Consider the following 27,317-nt stretch of genomic DNA (forward strand, 5'->3'; position numbering starts at 1 on the left):
AAGTCCTGGGTTACTGGAAAAAGAGGAGCACTGAATGCATTTTAAAAGGGCTGGAAAGGACCCCCCCAGGAAGTAGTGACCTGTCAGCCTCACCTCTGTGCCTGGAAATGTCATGGAACAGAACTTCCTAGAAGCTGTGCTAAGGCATATGGAGAACAGGGATGTGACTTTAGGCAGTCAGCATGGCTTCACTAAGGGCAAGTCCTGGCAGATCAACTAGTGGCGTAGTGGTAGGGGAGCCATGGAGTGACTACATCAGTGGATAAGGTAAGGTTTATGAATGTCATCTATCTGGACTTCTGTAAAGCCATTGACACACTCTCCCACAACATCCATCTCTTTTAATTGGGGAGAGATGGTTTTGATGGGTGGGCTGTTCACTAGATTATGAATTAGTTGTGTGGTTGCATCTAAAGAATCATAGAATCACAGAAAACCCAAGTTTGAAGGGACCTATCAGGATCATCCAGTCAACTCATGACCCTGTGCAGGGCACCCCAAGAATCACACCATGTGCTTCTTGAAGTCAGACATACTTGGTGGTGTGACCACTTCCCTGGGGAGCCTGCTCAACCACCCTCTGTGTGAAAAACTTTTTCCTGATATCCAACCTAAACCTCACCTAACTCACCTTCTTGTCATTTCCTCAAGTCCTGTCACTGGTCACAAGAGTGAAAAATTAGTACTTGCTCCTCTACTTCCCCACAGGAGGATATTGAAGACCACAATGATATCTCCTCGCTCCTAATAAGGCTTCCTCTCCAGACCCTTCACCATCCTATAGAATGACAAGTAGTGCTCCTTAGGCATCTGTAGTAGGACCAGTGCTCTTTAATGTCTTCATCAGTGATCTAGACAGTGGGATTGAGTGCACCCTCAGCAAGTTTGCAGATGACACCAAGCTGTGTGGTGTGATTGACATGCCTGAAGGATAGGATGCCATCCAGAGGCACCTGGACAAGCTTGAGAAGTGGGCCCATGGGAACGTGATGAAGGTCAACAAGTCCAAGTGCAAGGTTCTGCATGTGTGTCTGGGCAATCCAAGATGAATGAATACTGATGGGGAGATGAACTCATTGAGAAGAGCCCTATGGAGAAGAACTTGGGTGTTCTCATGGATGAAAAGCTGCATGTGAGGCAACAGTTTGCACTCACAGCCTGGAAGACTAAGTGTGTCCTGGTCTGCATCAAAAGCAGCATGACCATCAGGGTGAGGGAAGTGATTGTCTCCCTTGTGAGACCCCACCTGTAGTGCTGCTACAGGTGACAGCATGGAAGACATGGAACTGTTGGGGCAGGTCCAGGGGAGGGCCATGAAGATGGTCAGAGAGCTGGAGCACCTCTCCTGCAAACACAGGCTGAGAGAGTTGGAGTTGTTCAGTGTGGAGAAGAAGAATAATTCAGGGAGACCTTAATGTAGTCTTTATATATTTAAAGGGAGCCTAAGGGAAAGCTGAGGACAAATGCTTCATCCTAAAAGAGGGACAATATAGATTCGATATAAGGAGGAAGTTTTTTTACAATGAGAGCAGTAGAAAACTTAGGGTCTGATTGGATGGGGTTCTGAGCAACCTGGTCTAGAAGATGTCCCTCCTCATTGTGGGGGAGGTTTGGACTACATGACTTTTAAAGAACCCTTCCAACCCAAACTATTCTATGATTTGATAATTTTAATCTCTCTGGAGTTGTTTCATGTGTTCAAAATACAGAAACAAACATTGCTAGATGTGTATTGCATTCTCATTCAACTTCCTTCAATGTAAGACTTTGTTGTTCTGTCCCTGCTAGTTTATGGCAAGCCTAGACCTTTGTAATATTTTGGTCTATTTGACAGCACATCTCTTTGGCTGAAATCTGATGGAGATGTAAAACATAAAATGTACAACTGTCACTTCTCAAGTGTTGATTTTTTTTTTTTTTTGTTTCTTGTATTAAGAAAAAAAGATATTAGTGTTTTCTCTGTGGGGAATATTGTGAAGTAAAGAAGTTTATTTTGTAGTCTTGTTTCTAAATTTCATTCTTGGTGTCAGATTAATGGGCTGGTGTCAGATTAATGATTTGATCTATGAGCAATTTTCACATGTGGAAAATTGAGACAGATGCTGTCATAGCGGGAACAGATGAAAAACGAACAAACTCATTTATTCTCATAATAGAAAGTTGAAACCTAAGTTAAAGAAGCTATTAAAACTGTAGAATAAAAAACCCAAAGGCTGAGAAGTTGGCCAGTGGCTTGCATAGATTAACTACATTTTTCTTAAAAATAGCAGAGTGTGAATTGTGGTTGTCACCACTAGATGGTTCTCTTACAACGTTTACTGGTCAGCATTTCTAAAGCTGCATTTATTCTTGAGCAGATTCTACAGGTGTATTTACTGCAACACTTGGTGAGGTATAGAAAGCACAAAAGCACTTTCTGAAAACCTCTATAGCTAAGAGTCTTATTGATCGAAACAAAATGTGTTCTGGTGGTTATAGCATGTTAGCAAAAAGGTGAAATGAAATTGATTCTTTCAGCAGAACTGTTACTGGCTCAGGGGTGTGAGAAATAACTATGAAATCCTTTATAAGTTTAGCTAGAATTCTAAACAAAGCTAATGGAAATGTTTAAAGATAGTAAATGGAAAACACCTACAGAGATGAAAATGTAGAAGTCAAGCATAGTGTAGGCAGAGTTGATTGTGACTTAAAACTTTAAAATCTGTGGCAAAGGATTATAATGCAGATCTTTACATTTCTTTGCTGCTTTAGCTATATGTTTGTTCCTTGCTGTCTGTGAACACTGGTGCTAAAATGAAGACAAGAAACTATCAAGAATGGACATATAAAGATCAGCTCTTGATTTTATATTTAAAAAACCCAGTATTGTTACCCTAGACTTTCAAAAGTTGAACTTTAAGACACTGCCTTTGTTGTTTAGAATGCATGTCTCCTTTTCAGATTTCTGAGCTGTTCCTCATGGTCTTAGAGCTATAAGTTGAGTTTGTCATCCAGTGCTCCAATTCTAGCATATGGGTCATTTTAAAAAGGATGATTCATGATAAAATCATGAGTCAGTAGTGCTGAACCCTGGTTTTCAACCAAGTGCACTCTTAACCTAGCCACAAAATGTCACAGCCCTTAAGTAATGAACATACTGTAAACTTCATGGTTTACTTCAGATATAAAATTTAAAGACCTTGAGGGTACTCTACCTTAAGCTGTCTTTTTTTCCTTTATTAAGAAAATGAAGGTGAAAAAGCATATATCTTTAAGATTTATGTTGCACCCTTACTTACGGTGAGTACTCAGCTTTACAAAAAATTTACTTTATATAAACCCATTCATCACATAAGTTTTATAAGGTCAGGTTGTACTATTATGGCATCATGCAATTATGCCACCAGAGACTGCTCTGCTAAGAATTCAACTGTCATTATAGGAAGTGACGTTTGTTGATAGCTTGAATTATCTTGGAAAGTATTTTCTCTTTTCACATCTGTAGTATGTTCTGAGTCTTTATGAGTCAAATACCAATGATCTGGTATTTGGCTCAAGCTCATAGTTTAAGATGATGAGCTCATTAGAGAGGTTAAGTTTGGAGGCAGCCTGGCCTGTTGCAACCCTGCCTGGCTGAGTTTGTGATCTCAAGGAGCATGGTCTTGGCAAGAAGTAAAGTCAGGACCCTGACCGTTGGAAGAGTGAACTTCCAGATGTCTAAGGAGTTGGTGAATGAGATGCCCTAAAAAACTGTCCTTAGGGACAAAGTAGCTGAGCAGAGCTGTCACTTAGAGCACAAAGTTCTCCATCCCAATGTGTGAGAAATCAAGCAAGGTAGGGCAGACACCAGCATGGATGAACAAGGATCTAGTCCTTAAACTGAGAAGTAAGAAAGAAATGTGCAGCCAGTGGAAACAGAAGACAGGTGATCTGGGGAGAGTACAGGGATATCGTTCAGATGTGTAGGGATGGGATCAAGAAAGTCAAAGCACTGATGGAATAGGAGTTGGTGAGGGATATGAAAAATAACAAAGAGCTATCCTGTAAGTATACAATGTCAGAAAAGAAAGGCCAAGGAGGCCAATAAATGACAGAGAACTGGTAACAACAGATATGGAGAAGATTGAGGTACTTAATGAGTTTTTTGCCTCAGTCTTCATTGGCAGTCAGGTTTCCCACATCTCTCAAGTCCCTGAACATCTACTGGGAGTTGGGAGAGCCAAGTTCCTCCTGTTGTAAGCAAAGAGCAGATTTGGGACTACTTGATGAAACTGAATAGCCACAAGTCTGTGGGGCCTGATGACATGCATCTCAGGGTCCTGGGGGAACTGCCTGATGTTGTTGCAAAGACATTCTCCCTTTTATGTGAAAAATCATAGCAGTCAGGCAAAGTCCTCGTAACTGGAAGAAGGGAAACACCTCTCCTAATTATAATAAGAGTTGAGAGGAAGATCTGGGGAACTACAGACTAGTGAGCTTCTCCTCTGTGCCTGGGAAAATTATGGAGCAGATCATCCTGGAAGCAATGTTAAGGCATGTTTCACTAAGGGCAAATCATATCTAACCAATCTGATGGCTTTCTGTGATGGAGTTACTGCAATGGTTGACAAAGGACAGTGAATGGATATCATCTACCTAGGTTTCTCTAAGGTGCCTGCGGCTGGGAGCTAGCCTGAGGGACCCGGACAGGTTGTGCTTATCAGCCCAGTGCTATCTGGGACACCTACGGCAGCCAGGGTCGGACGGTTTGACATGGGGCCACATGGCGTCCTTAACTCCAAACTGGAGAGATGTGCATTTGCTGGATATGCTATTTGCTGGATAAGGAACTGGTTGGATGGATGCAGCAGGAGAGTTGCGGTCAATGGCTCTATGTCCAGGTGGAGGCTGGTGACAAGTGATGTCTTTGTCTTGGGGCCAGTGCTCTTCAATATCTTCATCAATGATCTAGGCAGTGGGATTGAATGCATCCTCAGCAAGTTTGCAGATGACACCAAGCTGTGTGGTGTGATTGACATGCCTGAAGGATAGGATGCCATCCAGAGGCACCTGGACAAGCTTGAGAAGTGGGCCCATGGGAACGTGATGAAGGTCAACAAGTCCAAGTGCAAGGTTCTGCATGTGTGTCTGGGCAATCCAAGATGAATGAATACTGATGGGGAGATGAACTCATTGAGGAGAGCCCTATGGAGAAGAACTTGGGTGTTCTCATGGATGACAAGCTGCATGTGAGGCAACAGTTTGCACTCACAGCCTGGAAGACTGTCCTGGTCTGCATCAAAAGCAGCATGACCATCAGGGTGAGGGAGGTGATTGTCTCCCTTGTGAGACCCCCCTTGTGAGAACTGCTGCTTGCAGATCTGGAGTCTTCGTCACAGGGAAGACCTGGACCTGATAGAGCAGGTCCAGGGAAGTTCCACAACAACAATCAGAGGGGTGAAACATCTCTTTTCCAAAGACAGACTGAGACAGCTGGGATATTTCAGCCTGGAGAAAAGACTTTAGGGGAGAGCTTATTGTGGCCTTACAGTATTTAAAAGGGGCTTACAGGGAGGAGGGAGTGTGACTTTTTACAAGGGCAGATAGCAATAGGACAAATGGGAATGGTTTTATACTAAAAGAAGAGAGGTGTCCCATCCCTGGGATTTTTCAAGGCTAATTTGGACAGGCCCCTGAACAACATGACCTAGTGGGTCCCTGCAATGAGAAGTGACATCATCAACTAGACCAGGTTGCTCTGAGACCTGTGCAGTCTTATTCTGAATATTTCCAGGGATGGTGCATCCTCCACCTTAGTGCACAACCTATTCCAGTGTTTTACCACCCTCCTTGTTAAAAAAGTTCTCCCTTATGTCTAATTCAAATCAATCCTTTTTTATGAAAGCCTTTACCCCTTGTCCTATAACATCATGCTCTCCTAAAAGTTTGTCCCAATTAATAATTTAAAATGTTGTACTTGGCTGGTAAATCCTAAGTGATGGAATTTTTTTTTGATGATTGGAAGTCACTGCTGATTGAAAGCTTCTGATAAATAACTTGAATGTTTTTCCATTGTTAAAAGATAGGAATGGAGTGAAGCAAGTGAACTGGATATGGTGTTTTAGTTGAGAATTCCTTTTCTGATTCTTCTTTATCATGCAGGGTCCCTCCAGTTCAGTTTCTAAGGCATAAATCTGGTATTAATCTAGAAATAGTCAAGTCTTATTAAGCAATATTCCATATATTGTTTAGTCTTAATAAAGTTAAAATAATGTTAATTGAAAAACTGTAAGAAGATGTTTTTTGGTAGATAGGTAGTGATTGGATTTTGAGCCAGTATTGTTACATTTTGTGATTGATATAATTTGGTCTTAATTTTATATCATTCCCATGTTTTGTGTTTTATGGTTGCACCAAAATCATGTAGGTCTAGTTATTTTAATTAAAATAATGATTAATTGGATCTGTTCTACCTGTGCAGAATTTTGGTTAATCAATTTACCATTGTTGACATTTGTTGTATGAGATAGTAGTAGTAGTAGTAAACTATTTTAATGCAAAAATATTAAAACTCCTTATAGATGCATAATCACACAGAGATTAGTTGACATAATTATCAGCTGCTTAAGAATGAATTTACATATTGGCACAGTAGAAGATTTGCAGGGAATGGGCATTAAGCAAAACTAATTTTTGACTCAGCAAATAATATTAATTCATAATTAATTTTTATCATATTTTCCTAACATGATGTTTAGATAATTAGTACTAAAGTTACCTTAATTTTGTATGTACAACATACAGAATAAACGATGACCTGTGCCTTGGCTTTGTCGTGCCCATATTGAAGGTATTTAGACATGGTATATTTTCCTGCCTGTAGAGAAATCTGAGAAAGAAGACAGTAGTTTAGAAAATGACTCTTACTCCTACTTTACCGATTTCTGTTGGATGGGTTAGGACTTAGCCATTTTATACTGTTAGCTTAAGTCCTTCTACATCTTGAGAAACAGTCAATGTACTTCTGGTGCCTGGCTGTTCTTAAAGAGAGATTTACTGATGTGGAGCCTGCTTATAAGAAATTATGGTATTATGCTTTTTATAGTGGAAGAAAAGTACCCCTATTACTTCTTTGAAAAAGTTTGCAGATCAGGCCACAATTTCATTCTTTGCCTTGTTTGCCTTGAGTCAGATGTGACTTATGTTTGAGGAAAGTATATGCAATAAATTTTTGCTGCAGTAATGTGAAGAGTAGAGAAGGGCTTTAAAGTAAAAACAAAGCCACTGTTACTTGAAACTTAGGCAGCTTTACAGATTACCATATAAATTTCCTGTGGTCAGTTGTGCATTAGACTGAATGTTGGGCAGGATAGTAGCTCATATATGAACAAACAGTGTGTAAGGAGTGAATACTAAAGTTCTCTGCTTTGAGGCCTGGTGAATGAAATGCAGGTTTCCTGAGCTGCTCTCTGAAGTGCTTAGGAAGTGTGTGAATGATCACATGCTCTAATAGGAGGACACCCTTTCCCAGGTGAGGATGGAGTTCTGTGGTTGTTCTTCAGGGTATAAGTGGTACATTAAGGTAGATGTAAAAGCACTCTGAATACTTCCAGTTTTCTTTTCCATTAAAAAAAAAAAATTCAATTTTAAAGATTTTTTCATCTTCTGAAGAACTAAAGAAACAGCAAATTGATAGCTCACCAGTGGGGGACACAATCTATAGGGCTGCTCTTGAATAGAATACTAGTTTTATTTAATGACAGGCAGAAATCATAGTTTAATAACTTTGCTTTCTTAGCTGCTGAATTATTTTTGAATAGCATTTACTTACAGATAATGGTTTTGCACTGCAAAAGCACTGTTACTGCTTTGTGCGATTCCACACTTGCATTATCTAATAGTGAAGTAATAAGTGAGTTAACCACAGTTTTCTATAACTCTTCAAATTAGTTGATAAGTGATTTAGTATTGGATCCCCCTAATAAGCACAGGCTTTGAAATTTACATTTTCATCTGAAACCTTAATGCCTTAAGTCAGCTTCCAGAGTAGTTTAGATTTATTTGAAGTTGATTCATGGATACTCTACCAGTAAAAGCAGATAATAAAACAATAGCAAAGAGAAGGAAAAAAGAAAATACAGCTTTGACATGAAAATGTTACAAGCAGAAAAGTGTGAAAATACCTTGAACCTATCCTTTTCTCACAAAATGGCTTTGAATTCATTTTACATTTATTATCGCACTGGCCTAGAGGCAAGGTATGTTTGAGTGTTACAACAAAGAGGCTGCTATATGGAGGAATTTTTTAATAATGAAATACAACATATGCATAAACCATACAACCTTGTAACAGGAAACCTTGTGAGGAGGGTATACTGTGTTTAACTTTTCTACAATTCTGCAAGAATAAATTTTATTAGGTGTTAGTAAAAAAAAAAAAATATCAGCTGAGTTTTATGCTGTAAGGTTAAATGATTCTTATGACTATGTTTAAACACTGGAGCAGTATAAATTCAGACTTTGATTTATTGGCTAGTTCAGTTAAGAAGTAGAATATTTAACTGTTGCCTTCCTGTTAAGTTGCTTCTGCATAAGGACAGATTTTTGAAAAGGTTTGGGACTTGAAATTTTTTCATAGAATAGATCTGGTGATGACGACTTCTAAATGGTTTCTCACTCAGCTTTGGAAAACTGTTAGTGTTTTGGTTTGGTTTTTTTTCCTGTTAATAATTGAGTTAGAACCTCTTCTCTAAATTGAACAAGTGAATGGAAAAATAATCAAGGAAAATGTTCTCTGAATCTCTTACCATCTGTTTCCTCTTCTTAACAGTAATGATTGTAGCCTAATGATTACAGCCTAACTGAAATAAAGGGTCTCATTGCCTTCAGTTGGCCAGAACTTTGCCTCAATTATGAATTCCTAGATAAATCTCCTAATCAGCAAATTTTTTTAAAAAAGAACTATAATTTAAGTGACATAAAATCAAATGCAGAATGCATAATTTTGGGAGAAGTCGTATATGTAAGTGAAAGACTTGTTTTTCAAAACTTTGGTAAGTTCTGTATGACACTTTGTCTAATTTCCCTTGTTGAAGTATGGTACCCAAAAGTGTGCAGTCACTGTGCACTGGTAGTATAAAATGTTTTGTATCTTACATGTGGGGTTACATCTTCTGCAATGCTCCTGCCAAGAGTCAGTGAGTGCAAAGGCAGAAGAATAATTACCTCATATGTTTTTAATAGCTCATGTATATTAATAATGACCCAATCTGTCTTTTGTCTTTTTGATGACATATTGTTGACTCATTTTAATTCATCGTCCTACTATAATCTCCAGACTCTTCTTCTTAGTGCTATTGCCTGCCATTCTCTGGTTTCCTGTGAGTCAATTGTCTGAGATCACATCAGATGTTTTATTTCAGTTTAGAGATGCTGTCTCTAAAGTTTAGAAATGCAGTATATGTTATTACCCAGTCTGATAAATAGTTTGGCATGATGAATTTTCTGTTACTTCAAACCTATGTACAGCTTTACTATTTATATATGTACTTTCTTATTTAAATGTTCCAGCATTTCATGTGCATGCATTTATCTCTAAGATTTGTTTGCTGCCCCATAGTTTTTTCTCCAAAAGAATGAAGTTTTAGTTTCAAATTATTTAGTCTGTTTTGTCTTCTCAAAGGGTCTTTCAGAAGTGTGTGTATGTAGCTTTTGTTTATTTTTCCAATGGTCATCAATGATTACTCCATTACCAAAAAACCTATAGGAATTTATTTGGAGAGTCACCAAACCCTTGTTAGTTGCTTTTCCTAGAAGGTTGAAATGTATCTTGTACAAGCTATAATGCTTTATACTAATTTTATTTTGGTGCAAATCATTCCTATAAAAAATCACTCTACTACATCATTGTGGTAGCTTAGTCCCTAAGTACCACACAACTGCTCACTCACTTTCTCCCACTTCACCCTGGTGGACTGGGGACGAGAATCAGAAAAAGGTAAAATCTGTGGATTGAGATAAGAACAGTTCAAAAATTTAAATAAAGTATGATAGTAATGATAATGGTAATAAAAAGAAGAGAGAAATAAAACCCAAGAAAAACAAATAAGGCACAGTACAGTTGCTCACCACCCACTGACTGATACCCAGCTGGCCCCCATCAGTGATCAGCCCCTTTACAGCCAACTCCTCATTTGAGTGTTCTCAGTGTGTTTCCAACTGTCTAAAAATACAGGATAACAAACTGTTCCTGTGATGTCTTTTCTGAGATTGCCAAGAAGGAAACTAATAGGATGGTGGTGTTTTTTTTTTTTTTTTTTTGATAGAGATGTAATTCACTGACTCATTTGACCACAAAGTAAGAGTTAAGCTTTTCTGTATGTTGGTTACTAGCCTAGGATATATATAGACAAATGACTTAAATGTGAAAAGTGGCTGTATTTCCTTGGTATTTTTTAGCAAATTAAGTCAAGCTGTTTATTTCAAAATTTTTAGGGTATATTTGAAACTTCTTGAAGATATATTGGACTTTCATCTAATGCTCTGTACAGTAAACCCTCTCTTTTTTGTTGTAAGATTCTGACCATCTGACTTTGTTATAAATATTCTCAGTGAGTTCTTTGGATGTGAATGCAGTTATTCAGGAGATCATTCTTCAGCACATATTTTTAACAATTCTTTAGCTCAAAAATTAGTAAATAATCACACAGAAGGGATAAAGTTGGAAGGTACCCCTGGAGGCCATCTAGTCCACAAACCCTGCTTGTCCCTAGATGTCCATATGGCTTTTGAATATTTCCAGAGAAGGAGACTCCACAATCCCTCTGGGTGGACTGGTCCAGTGCTTAGCCACAGCCTCACAGTAAAGAAGTTTTTCCTCATGTTCAGGTGGAACTTCTTGTGTACATCAGTTTCTGCCCGTTGACTCTCATCCTATTGCTTGGCATCACTGGGAAGAGTCTTGGTCCATCCTCTTGATACTCTCCCTTCAGATACTTACTCATATATGTTGATGAGAGCTCCTCTCAGTCATCTTCCTGAAGCTAAACAGGCTCAGCTCCCTCAGCCTGTCCTTATAGGAGAGATGACCTCATCTTTGAGGTCATCCTTTTGCTGTCTCCTGGACCTGCTGTAGGATCTCTATGTCTCTCTTGTGCTGGGGATCCCAGAGCTGGACACAGCACTCCAGATGTGGCCTCACCAGGGCTGAGTAGAGGGCAGGCTCACCTGCCTCAGCCTGCTGGCAATGCTCTTCCTGATGCATCCCAGGATACAATCAGCATTTTTGGCCATAAGGGCACACTGCTGGCTGATGGACATCTTGCTTGTTTTCCCCAGGTCCTTCTCCACAGAACTGCTTGGACCAGCTGTCTTGGACCCCTTGTTTCTCTAGGGCATGTTCCCCTGGGATTCTTCAAGAAGGTCCCTGAAGAGGCCAAAGTTAGCTCTCCTGAAGTCCAGTGATCCTATTCGCTGACCTGCTTCTTCCTCAAAGGATACTAATGATCTCTTGGTCACTGTAGCCAAGGTTGCCCCCAACCTTCACATCTCTAACCATACATTCTGTGTTTGGTAGTAAAAGTCCAGCAGCACACCTTTCCCAGTAGGCTCCTTCACCACCAGTGTCAGAAGGTTATTGTTAGTGCTTTCCAAGAACCTGCTGGGTTGTTTATGCCTTACTGTGTGGTTCCTCCAGCAGATGTCCAGGTGGTTGAAGTTCTCCATGACAACCAGGTTCTGTGACTGTGAGGCTACTTTCAGCTGTCTGGATAAGACATCATCTGCTTCCTCCTCCCCCTCAGGCAGCCTGTAGCAATCACGCACAACAATGTCACCCTTAATAGTTTGCCCTTTAATCCTAACCCATAAGCTCTTGACTCACTCATCCTCCTCCCTGAGACAGAGCTTCATGCATCAAAGTACTTTGGGAAGTGCTTAGCAATCATGAAGCTTCTTAGTCTAAGGAGACTATAAAAGGAGAAGTAGGAGAAAAGAGAGAATTTCACTGGGTTTTAACAGTGGGATCATGTAGTTCTGTTTCATTGTAAGTTTTCAGGTCTGTTTTAAATGGAACTTTAAAGTTGATAGATGTATTTGAGGAAGGCGACTTAAGATCTTACTGATAACTTTTGAAAGTACCAAAAATATTGAAAAATAGAGCATGTATTCAACTTCAGCTTAACTCAGTGAAAGGTCTGTTGTTGATTTATGATTCACTAAAAACATCCATGTGCTTGAACTATTCAGTCAAATGTCATTGATTTTGAAGGGCAATTGGTGACAGTACTTGTTTGTGGGAGATTTGCCAGTTCAGTAAGTTGCTCTGTAATATTTATATAATGTATGATAGGTATATAACTTCAGGGGAGAGCAGAAAGGTTCGCAGACTGGAATTTCTCCTACTTACTTTAGAAAAAATGTATGCCAGTGTTGTAATGTCTGTATGAATGCAAGGCTCTTAGAAGAAGATTTCTGCAGCTGCTAGGGCCTGAAAAGTAGTTACTGTACCAGTTATGGCAGCAAACAGAATTTAAGGAGAAGAATTTTACAATCTCTTCATGAATCGTCATTATTCAGGCTACATCATGGGATACAGACATTTTCAAGACCTCCTCTATTTATGCTGTCTATAATTAATCTTCTGCATTGAAAAAGAGAACAACTTTGAGTGACACTGCTTTCACAGCTGCCTGAACATTTTTACTGAGAGTATTTCTTGCACTAGATGGGAACATTCACTTTTAATTGTAGAAAAAAATAATTTGCTTAATAAGGAAGTTGTAATAAACAAATTTTTGTACTGAAGTCTGTTTAGGGGAAGAGACTCTACCTGTCATGTGTACGCAGTGCCAAATACCATGTTTCTTTCAGTAGGAATTTTAATATGTTGGATGTGGCAGCTATGATACTTTGGGATCTTTATACTGCATGCTGGTCTATCCTACTCCTTTGAACCATAGTAGTGTTTTTCCTAAGGATCCTTCCACCACCGCAGGTTAATATGAGCTTTAAAGGCATCATTCCCTAGTAATGTAATTTAACTATGTCATCTTCTGTGGTAAGACTTGAATAAAGAACAAAGGAGTATATCACAAGTCTCTAAGGGATTAATAGTGCGAGTGAGGGCTGATTGGCCTTTGGAGATACTTTAACAGTTCAAGAGTCTCTTTCCATCTGAAATCCTCCTTATGTTTTATGGCAGGCAGAAATTTACAAGAGGTTAGAATTCAGTATGACAGGTGAGAGAAGCAATGACAGTTTTTTTCTTGTGGCAGCTCTGACTCCATGCTTTACTATAACTTGACCAGGGAGGCTTCTAACAGAGAGGGCTGTTGCAGAGAGAGCATCTTTTGCGTTGAGACTTATGAATATGTTTTACTGCAATGCTTTAATATCCAGAATGGTTTAAGAAATAATTCAAGCTAACATCAATAGAGTAAGGACTTAACGTTTTCTTTAAACACTTCCCTTAGTTTCTCCTAAAGTTCTTATCTTCCAATCCACTACTCTGTCTTTATTTCCTTCCCATTGGAGTGATTTTTGAATTCCAGCAGAAAAGCATCCAGTCAGTGTCAGCTGGAACGTGTGTGCACTTTGTACATCAGGTGGGATGGGTACTTGCATTAGCAATGAGTGATGCAGGGCAATTTTCCTCTTTGCTTATGTTCAAGGTATTGGCAGTCAGATCCTCTGGCCTAGGATGAATGGCCACAGCTGAAGCCCTGAACTTTGATCCTTTCTGTATTTATGCTAGTAAATTCAGAATTCTTTCTGAATGTACACAGACATGTGCTTCATGCACTGGGTTAGGGAGGTAATGTAAGACTTGCCTTTTACTAGGCATTTGTTGTTTGAAGAACTGCTCAAGTAATTTTCAAATGGTTTTTCCATTTGTCAGACCTGATCCCTGAAGTTCTTTTCTCAGAGTTGTCCCAGATCTGCTTTACTAAAGGAGCTACACTCAGCAGCAAGTTTTCCAAAATGGATATGAACTGGAGAAGTCTGTGTTCCCTATGCTGTGAGAAATTTCAGGGGCAAATTTCACTGGTGAAGGAAAAGGAAAACATACTTTCTTGTTTCAAGTCAGGACAGGAACTTGTTTTCCTGTGTGGGAGAATATAGTTTATGTGCATCACTTCATTGGTCACTTTTTAATCATATTAGGAAAGCATTTCCTATGTATCATTTAAGGGCTCTTAGGCTCCTGAGTGTGTTGTAAATGCCAGTTTATCTTTTAATTTTATTTCATTGATGCTTCCTTCCACATGAGGCTTTTTTAGTGAGGCATTTGATTACCATTGAAGGCAGTTAAAATTTTCTCTGCTGACATCTTCCTAAACTCTGTAATTTTATGAAGTTTTTTCTCATTTCTAATTTATCCCTCTACAGTTTTCATTGCCTGATTTCACATGGTGCTCAGGCCCTGTGATTACATAATGTACATTCTATGAAAATGATTTGGTGCCAGAGGGGAAGCTCAGAGTACAGGAAATCATTAACATGCAAAAAAACTTGAGCTCCAAAATAGCTTTAATTAGAAGCTTATTTCAAAGAACTACCACCTGCCTCTCATTTTGTCTTTGCATTAGCTCTAAAAATACATTGTGGCTTAAAAGTGTGATGTAAATATATTCATATCCTGAATTTATTTTTCATAACAAAACTACAAAACAACAGTAGCTTGTGCTTAAAAGTAGCACTTTCTGGTAAAGGGACTTTTCTCTTGAGAAACGAGCTGCTGAAACTATGTAGAGTATACTAAGTGATACCATCTGATATGCAGAAAACACTGTGGTTTATATTTTCACTTTATAAATGTGTCACTGGCAAGGCGAAGTGGCTGCAATAAGCTTTTTTGAAATGGACATTTCTGGTTGAGTGTTTGGAGGACTTCATTTCTCAAAGTGAAACGTAACAACTCCATTCACTGGACATACAATAAAAACAAATGGCTGAAGGAAATAAGTTGACTTATGAAAAGTGGGAAATAAGAGTTCATACACAATTTAATTTTCTTTAATTATGATTTACATGTAATAGTTTGGATAACTGGAATTTGAAGCACTAGTGCAAGCTAGTTAAAATCCAAATTTGAAAATTAGTGAGTAGGAACAGCACAAATATGAAGAGCAAAGTGGTGGATATATTAATAAGTGCTGCTGTGCTTTTAAAAGCCAGATGAGTGATTGCTGATTCAGTCTCATGCCTCTGTTTCTTTAGACAGGTACAGTTCGGTACTACAGTGTGCTTGCAGATCATTGCTCTAAAAAACATATCATATTATGTCATGCCTTATTCAATGGTGTCACTACTTTGTAAACAGGAGAGATTTTAACAGCGATATTTGTATGTGATTTCGATTTTGCGCACTAAAGGCGAATGCTTCCATGTTTCGCATGACATGTAGCTTCATATATATTGCAGGAAGTGCTGTAGTGCTTCACTTCATCACTTTCATGATGTTATGGAATTGGTAAGAAGATTGATATTTATAATACAGAGAAGAACAGAGCTATTACTATTTGGTACTTCAGCAGTAATCTCAGCGTTTGTAATGACTTTTACTTTTTTCTGTTATTTGAGTTGTAATATGTCTACTAGATTATGACTTCGTATCAATTGTATCTGCTATAGTTTTCATCAGAAGAGTAGAAATTAACAACTTAATTGTATATTTTAGACTTAAACCCTATATTTTAAACTTAAACCCTATATATATATTTTAAACTTAAACCCTAAAGATTTTGGTCAGCAGTTGTCTAAGAGACAGTTTTCTTACTACTATCAGTATAATCAGGAATACCTGAAATTTAATTATATTACAAAATAGATAAGATTTCTGTGGTAGTAAGGGCATTCACTATGCAATTAATGTCTTTTACTTCTGATCTATATCAAACAATGTTTAGAACTTTTCAAAATGTAATAGTTATTTAGTAAAAATTTAAACGTACATAACATTGTTATTTTTTTCTGTGACTTAAATTGTTTAATTTACAGATTTAATTTTTCATTCTTGTTTTTTTTTTCCCTGACTTTATATCTTTCTGTGTAAGAAAAGATGAAAACCAGGCAGCCTTAAAAAAAACCCAAAGTACAAGTGTGTTCTACCACTGTGCCCTTCTGTTGCCACAGGCCCCCAGCTGGGTAATAATAAGAATTGACTCCATGATTGCAGAAGGCTGATCAATTGCTTTATTTTATCATCTTACACTATATTATACTATACTTATCAAGAAACTCAGTAACCCTTACAGCCAGTTCAATACCGCTTTGACCTAATTGGTCAGTCCATACTAACACCATCCAGTGTCCAATTAAGAAATCACCCTTTGGCAAACAAATCTCCATGACACATTCCACATGTGCACAACAGCAGGTGCAAGTAGAGATAAGAATTGTTTCTCATTCTTTTGTCTGATCTTCTTACAGCCTTTCCCTGGAAAATGCCTGGGAAAGTCTGTGCCTGCTCTCTGTGGCCGGAGAGCTGCTGCCACACCCTTCAAAATAAAAATTTCAAGCTACTATCTGTAATTGATTTGTCTTCAGGTTACAGGTGCCAGGGAGTTCCTCTGAAGTTAGATATTGAAAGTTAAAGTTCAGGAAATAGGGCTGTCAAACAGCTGCAGATTTCCTCTGTAACACACTACTGATGGTAGAATTCATAGGAGACTTTGGAAGGGGATTTGAAGATTCTCTATACTCAGACTTACAGGGTTGCATTCTTGAGAAAGGTCTAAATTAGAAGTGGAACCAAACAGTTAGCTACTGTAAAGTGGTGAGAAGGTTTACAGTGTGCCTGATGCTGAATGTGAGCATATGTGATTTTGAGGTAACGCAGGTAGAAGGGCTGTGGTCACACGGACACCTGGGTTATGAAGCACTGTTTTGCTGCACATCAAACAAAAATGCCACTAGTTATTTATAGTAGCCAGTAACTATACTTCAAAATAGCCATACCTGAGAGTGTGTGGTGGCAACCAGTGGGCTAGCACCTTTACTAGATATCAGTGTTTGCACTAGTTTTTAAGGGAACTTTTATAGATTAATAATTAATCTGGCTCACTCATACTCCTTCTAGACTGCATCAGCAGTGTGATAACAATGGCAGCAGCTGTTGGGAAGTAGAAGCTGGGTATCATTAACATTGGTAGCATACCAGTTCAAAACTGCTCAATTTTCCCTGCTGGTTCCCAGTCTTTTCTGATCAGGAATATATGATAGGACTAAATTCTGTGAAATTGCATAACTTAGAGCAACAGAAATCTACTGTAGATGCCTTGGAGTAGTTCAGAGAGAAAAGACAGAATGTCTGATTTGAATGATTCTTCTTTTGACATCATCTAGTCCAATTCCACTTCCTGAGCAGGTTCGGCTAGAAGTTGCTCAGGATTGTGTTCTATTGTATTTTCTGTATGCCTATGGGAGAAGAGTTTACAACCTTTCTGGATAATGGGCTGTAGTGTTTGCTGACCTTCACAGTAAAAAACCAAAACAACCAAAAAACCCAAAACAAAACAAAAAACCAACAAAAAAACCCCCCCAAAAACCCAAAACCCTCCAACCTATGTTCAGATAGAATTTCATGTGATGCAGTTTGTTACCGTTTACTTAGTCCTGTAAGTGGATGCCACAGAGAAGAGTCTGTCTTGCTCTTGTCTTTTCACTAGAGACTGAAAGATTCAAATTTGCCTCAACCAAATGAACAATTTGAATTGCACTTTCAAGTGTCCTTCTTATCACATGTTTGTTATTTGTAACAGGGTTTATGAATATGTTATGAATTATATGCAGAATCTGGAACAAAAGGATGGTAGATATTACTTTCTAGAAAATGAGAAAATCTGAAAAAGAGATGAAGGAAGTGGGAAGGACTCTGCTGCTTTATCGTCTTTTTTTTTTTTCCTGTTTTTACCCTAAGCTAAATTTTTATTGTCTATTTCAATCACAAGGACAAGTAATACAATGTGCTTTCTGGCCTTTGACACTATATTTTTAAGTAGTTAAAGTTTCTATGAAGAATCACAGTGGAGATGAACAATGTTTTGCACTGTACATTTGTTTCATTTCAGATATTGAATATTTCTTTGACTTTTGTTACCTTTATGGAACTGTAAGAATGAAGTTTTAGTCTATTTTTGTCTTGCTTCACCTTCCTACATTAGAAAACTTATTAAAGGATTGAGGGTGGAACTTAGTGAACAGAGAATTTATTTGGGTCATTCATGCATACAGAATCATTCCTTAGACAAAATAGAGTATTTTAATCAAGGTGAGTAGATGTTTTGAATTACATTTGGATAGACAATAGACATTTGAATATTTCATGTAGTGTTTGCAAGGTAAGAGCTTGAATCTATGAATTCAGGAGAGATGCATCTATCAGCTTCAGAAGGTGTTAGTATTAATGGTACAGCTTTCTTTGAATGCGTAAAAAATACTGTTTGTACTAATTGTTACCTTTGCAAATGAAGTGCAAACTGTATAATCAGCTTCTGATCTCAGAAATCTTCCCAATGAAACTTAGAATTTAGATTAGTGTAATTGAGGCATGACAAGCCATGTCTTATGTCATGTCTTATGGCTGCTCATGAATAATGCATGAGGCTTGAAGTAATTTACTCCAAGCTGCATTTTTTTTTATTTGGTATTTTTTAGACTTGCTGGTAATGCAGAGTTGGACTTTTTTTTGTTTTTTTCTGAAAGACAAAAAATGTGAATGTAAAACATGGAAAACATTACCATTGTATTATTTTCACAACAATATATATTTGTGGGACTTTCTGTTAGGTTGCTTAAGTAGACTTGAAAGAATAGAATTGGTTATTTTAAACCACAGTTGTTATGACTGCTTGTAAGTTATGGAAGCTGAATAATTTGATGTTTTGGTAATTTTGAAACATTTCTTTAAACTGAAATTGTAATAGTTATATCCTTAGGAATTTTGTTTTGAAATAAAGTATCTTGCTGCCTTTTTTTTTTTTAATGTATTCTGAATGTTATTCCCCCCCACAATCTAGATTGTTTATTTTAGAAAGTAAGCTTTTATCGAGGTTGGAATATTTAGTGTTTTTCCTTGTAGTAAACTCCCATAAATGAAAATTTACTTTTGTTAGGATTACTTATGAGTACAATTTTAATTTACTTACAGTTTTAGTATTAAAACTACACAAATAACGTTGCTTTGTTTCCTTTGTATTTCTTTCTATTGCTTCCCTTAGGTCGAGATTTGATCTGCATACAGTCCATGGATGGGATGCTCATGTTGTTTGAACAAGAAAGTTACGCTTTTGGCCGGTTTTTACCTGGTTTTCTTCTGCCTGGTCCTTTGGCTTACAGCTCTCGCACAGACTCTTTCATTACAGTCTCTTCTTGTCAGCAGGTTGAGAGTTACAAGTACGTGTTTATGTTCAGTAATTATAGCGTACTTTGGTGGTATCATTTACTAGGAAAACACATTGAAAGTAATACCGTTTAATTTTTAATGCCTTTACTGGAGTATCCAAAAGCAAGTAGTTGCAGGAAAGATGTTGTATGTTGCTGAGTGATTAGTGTCTCAGTACAGTCATAGAAGAAAGTGTGCTGTGAGTCCTGAGGACTTTATGGTCCTATTTGATTTTTATAAAGGTAGTAAGTCTGCTAGTTTATCAAGGCTCTGTTGCTCCCAAGTGCCAGGTTTTTTCCTTGCTTCAGTTCGGTCTAGTCTGTGCTTTCAGCATTGGAACATGGATGAAACTGTTGCGAGCTGTTTTAGTTTGTGACCATATTAAGTTTATGGGTTCAACATTTAGAAAAATAGAACAATATGGAAAGTGAAGACTGTGCAAGACATTTCCACTTCCTCTAAGCACAGGTACTATGTATCATAAGGTCAACCATACACAAATCTAATAGAGAATAACAAAGACAATGTGAATGATTTTGAAAGACAGACAAGGGGGCGTTTGTGTTTACTGTGGAGGAGCAGCTTGAATCCATGGGGCTCTCAATGCAACCACCATGTTGAGAGTTTATCAAGTATCCATTAGAATTAGATGGATGCTCAAACAGTGGGACATTGTGGTGGATGTCTGCTGTGAAGCCTTTCTCAAACAAGATGCTTCCCTGTTGCAGACCCTTGTTCTCACAGAGGACTAGAGTTAGGCTTATTGAATCTCTATCCCTAGCAGTAAATTGGGGTGGGGTGGTGTTTGGGGCAGAGCTACTACCTGTGATGACAAAAATCTACACCCCCTAAAATGGGTGAAAAAGTGGCAGATCTGTCAGTCTTACAGAGCAATAGTTGTTAGCAGTTCTAACCAGCAGCCAAAGATTAATGATGATGATACTGGAGCCAATATTTCTTTAACATCTTCATCCTGGATAGGACAATGCATATCCTGAAATTCAAGGGCAGTGTCAAATTTTTGGAAGTGGCTAATATAAAAAGGTTAGATAGGGTGGCCATTCAGGGGAATCTCATGAGGCTGAAGGAATGGGCAAGTACCTTAAGGATTTTTTCAGAGGTAATCATACATATTAAAGAAAACAAGAATGCCCCTTTTTATAAATAATGCTGTGGGAATCTAATCCAGGGAGTGTTAGTCAAACACAATGCTTTATCACACTACCCTGTTCTGTCACCTATAGTTCTCAAGCAATATTCTTTTTATTTTGCTGCTTAAAATTAATCAGATTATAGACATCATGTATTGTTTTCTTAAAACTGGACAGGATATATGTGTTGCAAGTAAAAGTAATTTAATAGAAAATTTGTAATTTTCCTAAGAATTTAGAATTTAAATTCTAATACAATATTAGAATAAAATTATAATATAATCTATTAATGTTGTCAAGGAATAATGAAACATTTTTTCCTTTAAAATTAACATCTCATATGTTTAAACTATTTTCAGATTCTTGACCTTTACAAAAAATGTGGCTACAGTTATTCATCAGTCTGTTACTAAATCAAAAGTGTGCCATCCTTACTGTAGGGATTTTTCACTTGGTTATTGGTCTTTAGTGTCAAATGTTAAGACACTAATGGAACTAATCTCTAGTGTGTGTCTGAAATATTAGGACATTAGAAAAGAGTTAAGTAATCCTTTTAAAGTGAAGGAAACAGATATACTAAGGAGAGATTATTTTTATTGAATAAAAAATACAACTGTTCTATCTAGTGCTTTTAGCAGAATAAGCTGCCAAACTTCAAATTATCTGTCTTCTTATAGCTCTTGCAGACCAATGGCTTCATTTGAAAGCAATTTTTACTGTGTTGATCCTGAATTCTTTCAAGATCTAAAAGCAAAATGCCTCTTAAATGCTTGATGTGATAGCTGAATTGAAAGTTTGTGTTGGTCATCTGTAGCTTGAGTTTTTTTTTTCATGAAAGACTATATGCAGGTAGCTGGTACTTAAATAGTAGTATGTACTGCTGTTTCATGTGAGCTTGATTTGAAACCTCCATATTAGGTCTCTGATTAGTTATTAAAATGTTATTGTGCTTTCCAAGACTATCAGCAAAATATAGTGAAGAGAAAATTTTGTTAGGTCAGGGTCCTTCTGGCTCCTTTCCAACTCAACTAATTCAGTGATACTGCAACATATACAGTGAATCTGCAACTTCTCTTATAAATGTGTTAAACTGAAAAAGGGAAGTAAATTCATTCATACAGAGGGCAGTTAAAGACATCCTAGTTGTACTGAAAGCAGCTCTCTCAGTATTATTAAATAGGTCATAGCATTCACCTTAAACAATTAGACCTTAAACAATTAGATTTTTTACTCCAGTTTAGCTTTGTAAGTAAAACAATTTTAGAAACATTTTACACAGTTTACATTTGTAAGTAAAAAAGTTTTAGAAATTAAAATCCTTCAATGGCAAGCAGAGAATCACTAGCTAGTTAGGTTTGGAAGGGACCTCTGGAGATCATCTAGTGCAAGCCCCCTGCCAAGACAGGGTCACCTTGTGCAGGTGACACAGGAATATCCAGTTAGGCTGTGACTGACTCCAGGGAGGGAGACTCCATGACTCCCTGGTCAGCCTGTTCTGCTGCTCTACCTCCTTCAATGTAAAGAAGTTTTTCCTCATGTTGAGGTGGAACTTCTTGTGTTTTAATATATGGTCATTACGCCTTGTCCTTTTGCTGCACCACGATGCATGCATGAAATATGAGGAATATTGTTGTCATCATTTTAAATCTCCAACTTTGACAATGAGGAAAAATATGTACTGCTATTTTAGATTGAATTGGAACATTCAGGATTGTGTTGATTTAAGCTTAGGAGCTGATGGTACTCCATGACTTCAAGAATTAAATGCTGTCTTTTTGGATAAGTTTAAGTTGGGTCTTATTCTACTGTTTATTTCACTTATGTAGAAACCTTCAGTATTCCACAGATTATCTGTGTGCATACACTGGAAACGGGAGATCAGTGAGTTATCATACCAGCACAAATTTAGGAAAGAGTTACAGAAGAATCAATGAAGATGCAGTTGTAACACTGAGGATTGCATAGTTGTAAAGAGGACAGATAGATGTGCAGAGCTTTTATAGCAGTTGATATCGTTTGTTCAAATGTCTTCATTGCCAATTTTTCTTAGTATGGTTTGTTGGCAGTTAAAAATAATAAAACTGCCCCAAGCCTTTCAACTTTTGCTAAATGTGCCACCTACTGATTTCAGTTTACTGTGGTCTGTTAGATTGGAGCCACTTAAGTTTACTTAATGGACGTGCTTGTAAGTTTCACTATTAGATAGAGCAGATTGTATTTCTGAGTGGTTTAGAAGTTTTTTGAAAGCTTAATAAGAGCAAGAAAAAGTGTTTTTTTTAAATTAGAGTTCCAATTTCACCATTTGAGAATTTGTTTCTTCTGTCTTTGTGGTCTGTACTTCTATCTACTAATATTTAGACTGTTGGATTTATTTTAACTCCACATAAAATCTGAATAGAAATGCTTGTTTTACACTTTTACACTTTTTCCACCTTTACACTTAGCTGCTATCCTACAGTGATACTAGTCTTAACATCTTTGCTGAGGGTAGACATGTTGCAGTAGGCTTTCTAACCATCCTTTTAGGCTATGATTTTACTGTTTATGAAAACTCATGATAATTATATTTTATTTTTTACTTAATGTAGAGGTAATTACAAAGATATAAGTTTTAAAAAATATTTTTAAACTGCCTGTAACAGATACCAAGTGCTGGCATTTGCGACAGATGCTGATGAAAGACATGACACAGAACAGCGAAAACTCAGTTCTGGAAAAAGGCTTGTGGTAAAACACGTTTATTTTACATACCCTGTATAGACACTGCACACATATTGAAATGGCTGATGCTAAGTAACGAATGGAAACATTGTCTGCTGACAAAGGACCTGATCCAAGTGCTGCTAAAGGCAATGGAAAGACTCCAGTAGATTTCTATTAAGGTTTCTTTGGGCCTCAGTTGTTTTAGGCTGGGCCTTAAAACTTGCTGTTGTTCTAATGAGGAAAAAAAAAAAAAACTGCAGTGGAAATAACTATTTCCAGGGCAATCTTTGTAATGCAGAACCTATACTGTAGTAAAATAGAGAAATAGGTACACCTGCATTATTGCTTATGTTTTAAAATGAAGTCTGATTGTGACTTTGTATTGTAGAAAATGAATCTCATTCTCCTTTGTACTTAGAAAAAAATTCTCAGTGCAATGTTTCCATAAATAGTGTCCTGAACTCTTCTTGTCAAGAACCTATGGATTCAATAGTCTTCTGGAGGTCTCTGTCACTAATTTGTTTAATATTTGAGCTGCCTTTTCTTAAGAGGAAGAGAATTTAATTCTTTGTGGTCCTGCAGTAGAGTTGCTTGTCTAAATATACTGCATATATAAAATGCTAGATTCATCATATTTCAGGAACAACAGTAAAATATTGGGAGAGCATCTTCCATCCACTAATTGTAGAATTTTTCAAATACACGTAGGCTGAATCCTACATAGAGAAGTAGGAGAAGGCAATTTATAAATGAAAAACCTGGAGACTTCATCAGATAGACTGCAAATGAAACAGTTTTTAAAATCTAAAATGTGAAGCATGCTTGGAAACAAACATAAGCTGGGTTTTTCCCTTTAACTTTTAAGACAGCACTTCCAGTTTCATATATCAGATATGCCAGGATATTTGCTGACACATTCTATGCTCTTTCAGCAAAATAATTGATGCTGTTCATATAGGAAGTGCTGACACTTGAACTTTGATATATTTTTACTTCAAAAGTCTAAATTTCTATTTAACCAGCTTGTCAAAAGTCAAAAGCAATTTTTGCATGTGTGTTTAGTTGAAATTTCTCAAAGGAGCTGAAGAAACAAACCACTGAAATGTGTCAATAAGCAGTAGTATTGTTTAAAGACCGGTGAGGCAGGATTTCTTAGTTGTTTATTATATCAATGTACATAGTTGGAGAAGTAAACAAACTATGACATACACCAGCATTCGCCAGATTAAAGGGTGTACATGAGTGACTGCAAGCATAAATATTGGCTTACACACCTAAAACATTTGTCTAGTTTTCCATTTACATATATTGGTAGAATCAGTTGTCACCTTTTGCATGTACACATGTACAGAGGTCGATGAAAATTATTCTAAATATCTACTCTTGGATTCATTAGTTGAAGTATAAAGCATTTCCATTTTGAATGGGATGTGTATATTAAATTCTAAATGTACTTAACTGAGCTGCATAGCTAACAATTCATGCCTATTTTAAAAATACAGTGGTTTTTTTTGCTTGAGTCACATTAAGGAAAGTTACCAACTGCCCTCAGAATAAGAAGATAATTCTTATCCTTAAAAAGACCTTGATTTTGCTTTTCTAGCTATGTTAATGATATGTAATTTGATTAGTTTTGAGCCTTCTCAAAATTTTGTCTTTACTATGCAGTTGTCATTTGATTTCTGGAGCATGCTTTTTCTTTTGAAGGTGGATTGGGTTTTAAACATTGGAGAGCAAGCACTGGATATATGTGTCGTCTCATTTAATCAGGGAGTTGCTTCTGTTTTTGTGCTTGGTGAGAGAAACTTCTTTTGCCTGAAGGATAACGGGCAAATACGATTCATGAAGAAGCTTGATTACAGTCCGAGTTGCTTCATTCCTTACTGTTCAGGTTTGTAAAAGAAAGATTAAACTTTAGCTTGGTCACTTTTTTTTTTTAACCACTGAATAAATATATTTTTCTGAATAAGCAGGTTGGATGGGGCATCGTGCAACCTGGTCTAGTGGAAGGTGTCCCTGCCCAAGGCATTTAGGTTAGATATTAAGAAGAAATTCTTGACTGTGAGGGTGGTGTGACACTGGAACAGGTTGCCCCAGTGCTGGCAGTGTTGAAAGCCAGGTTGGATAAGACCTTGAGTGACCTGGTCTAATGGGAGATGTCCCTGCCCATGTTAGTGGGAGTTGGGACTAGATGATCTTTAAGGTCCCTCCTAACACAAGATATTCTATGAATCTATGAGTCTATGATCTGTAGAATTTGGAGCTCTCTTTTTGAATGAGGTAGGTTGATTTTCAAATGTTACTTTTTGTGAAGTGTCATAATTTTTAGAATCTAAATATTTTCTTATCACCAAATTGAGATACTTGTCTGGTGCCCAGGCTATCACAGCAACAAACACAGAGGAATGACAGTCTTTGGAAGAGTAAACTAGTGTTTGAGGACCTTTTGATTTATGACCTTCTGATATTTACAGATTCTTAAAAATATCAAAGTTTATTGTTATTACATTGGTGGAAACAACTTGGTTAGATACTTGGTTCGAATTATAGACTATTAATACCTATTCTCTTTTAATGTTTCAAAAACGATCTGATAAATTTTTGACATTATGTCTCCTTTTGAACTTAAAATTTTAATCTTTAGAAATTTGATCTTGGCAATCTTCACATTTTATACTTTCTGATTTGAATTATACTATAAATAAACCCTGCAAATGCATACAGATTTAATTGGTATTCACAAGTTAAATAATTAATGAATGGTGTAAATATCTGCTATTTAATCAATGTGTATTTTGTCATATCTATCCTGGCATGCCAACATGGTCATTATGAGTCTTTGTCATGTTTTGAGTTACCAAACATGGCTGGCCAGAACCTTAGAAAGTTGTGGCATGTATTGTGAAATATGCAATTGAAATTGGTATCCATAATTAATCATATATGTCCTTCGTTGTGTCGATGTAACTTTCCTAACTTTTGATGCTTTATACTAAATTAATTTATGACAATTAATGGATTAAAAATAAAAGAAAACACAACTATAAAGAAAAGTACTGGCTTATGAAAAATCTTTCATCCTAAAATTGTTTTTTTATCTTTGAACAGTGCGAGAAGGAACAATAAACACTTTAATTGCAAACCACAATAAAATGTTGAATGTTTATCAAGATGTTACATTGAAATGGGCCACTCAACTTCCCTGCATTCCTGTATCAGTAAAAGTAGCGAATTTTCAGTAAGTAGCTTGTTAAAGTTTACTTTTTACTTAGATTAATCTCTGGTTGTGTAATCTGTGTCTAGCTCCTAACAAACAGTTCTGAGGTATGTAACAAGTAAGGTAAGTTTTAAAAGGAAAATTCTAAGTTTTTTTCCTTTGTTTTGTAAAATGTTCATTTCATTAATGAGTGTTTGTCCTGGGGTGGCTTTATGATGCTTGTATGTATGCTAGAACAATAGTAGAATTGCTGTATTGGGCTTTAGGTTTTCTGGTTTTTTTTTTGAATGAAGTTTGAACCTGGAGTCTCATAGCTCCAGCCCAGTAGCTTCTTTTTGAAAAGAATGAAAAGTGTGGTTGTGCAGTCTGGCAAGGTCCTTCTCTGAGACAGGAAAATAGGGGAACTCAGTGAAAATCTGTTCTTCATTAAGCATTTAAGAGCATATGCATTCCAGAGATGATTTGTTAGAACCGATTATTAAAATCCAGTGTTAAATTATGGAAATAAAGGAATGTTTAAATTGCCGAGGGCTGCACTGCACCAGACCAAAACTTTTTCTAAAAGAAGCATGAGACAGAGTAGGGAAAAAGTCGTTGGGTGGGAGATTAGGCAAAGAGAAGGTAGGACATGTTTCTAACTTGTGCTGGGACTGTCACTGAAATAAGCAAACCACAGAATGGTTCAGCCAGTATTTTTGTACAATCCAATTTCTGCCTGTACTGTGTGCCCCCTGAGCTGGGCTGGGTGCTGGCTGCCCAGTGCCTATGACCATCGGGGATGCAGTAGGAGTGTCCTTGTCACATAGATCTTCTGATCCTCAGCAGGCTGGTGGCTGCTGGGCCAACATACACTGCATTGCTAAACATTTGTTCATAAGTCAAACCTTTTACCTCCAGACAAATG

General features: G+C 37.2%; 1 protein-coding gene across 4 annotated transcripts in view; it reads left to right on the forward strand.

Moving 5' to 3' along the window:
• The window catches only part of BBS9 (Bardet-Biedl syndrome 9), a 299,597-nt gene that overhangs the window by 13,591 nt on the left and 258,689 nt on the right, over window positions 1–27,317 (forward strand). For all 4 annotated transcript variants that reach the window (XM_053990445.1, XM_053990515.1, XM_053990680.1 and 1 more), the window contains exons 7-10: window positions 19,179–19,353; window positions 23,136–23,220; window positions 24,904–25,087; window positions 26,305–26,434. In XM_053990445.1, the coding sequence (XP_053846420.1) occupies window positions 19,179–19,353; window positions 23,136–23,220; window positions 24,904–25,087; window positions 26,305–26,434 (574 nt within the window). The remainder of the gene's footprint in view (window positions 1–19,178; window positions 19,354–23,135; window positions 23,221–24,903; window positions 25,088–26,304; window positions 26,435–27,317) is intronic.

This window comes from Vidua macroura, chromosome 1 (genome assembly GCF_024509145.1).
Source record: "Vidua macroura isolate BioBank_ID:100142 chromosome 1, ASM2450914v1, whole genome shotgun sequence".
Taxonomy (NCBI): Eukaryota; Metazoa; Chordata; class Aves; order Passeriformes; family Viduidae; genus Vidua; species Vidua macroura.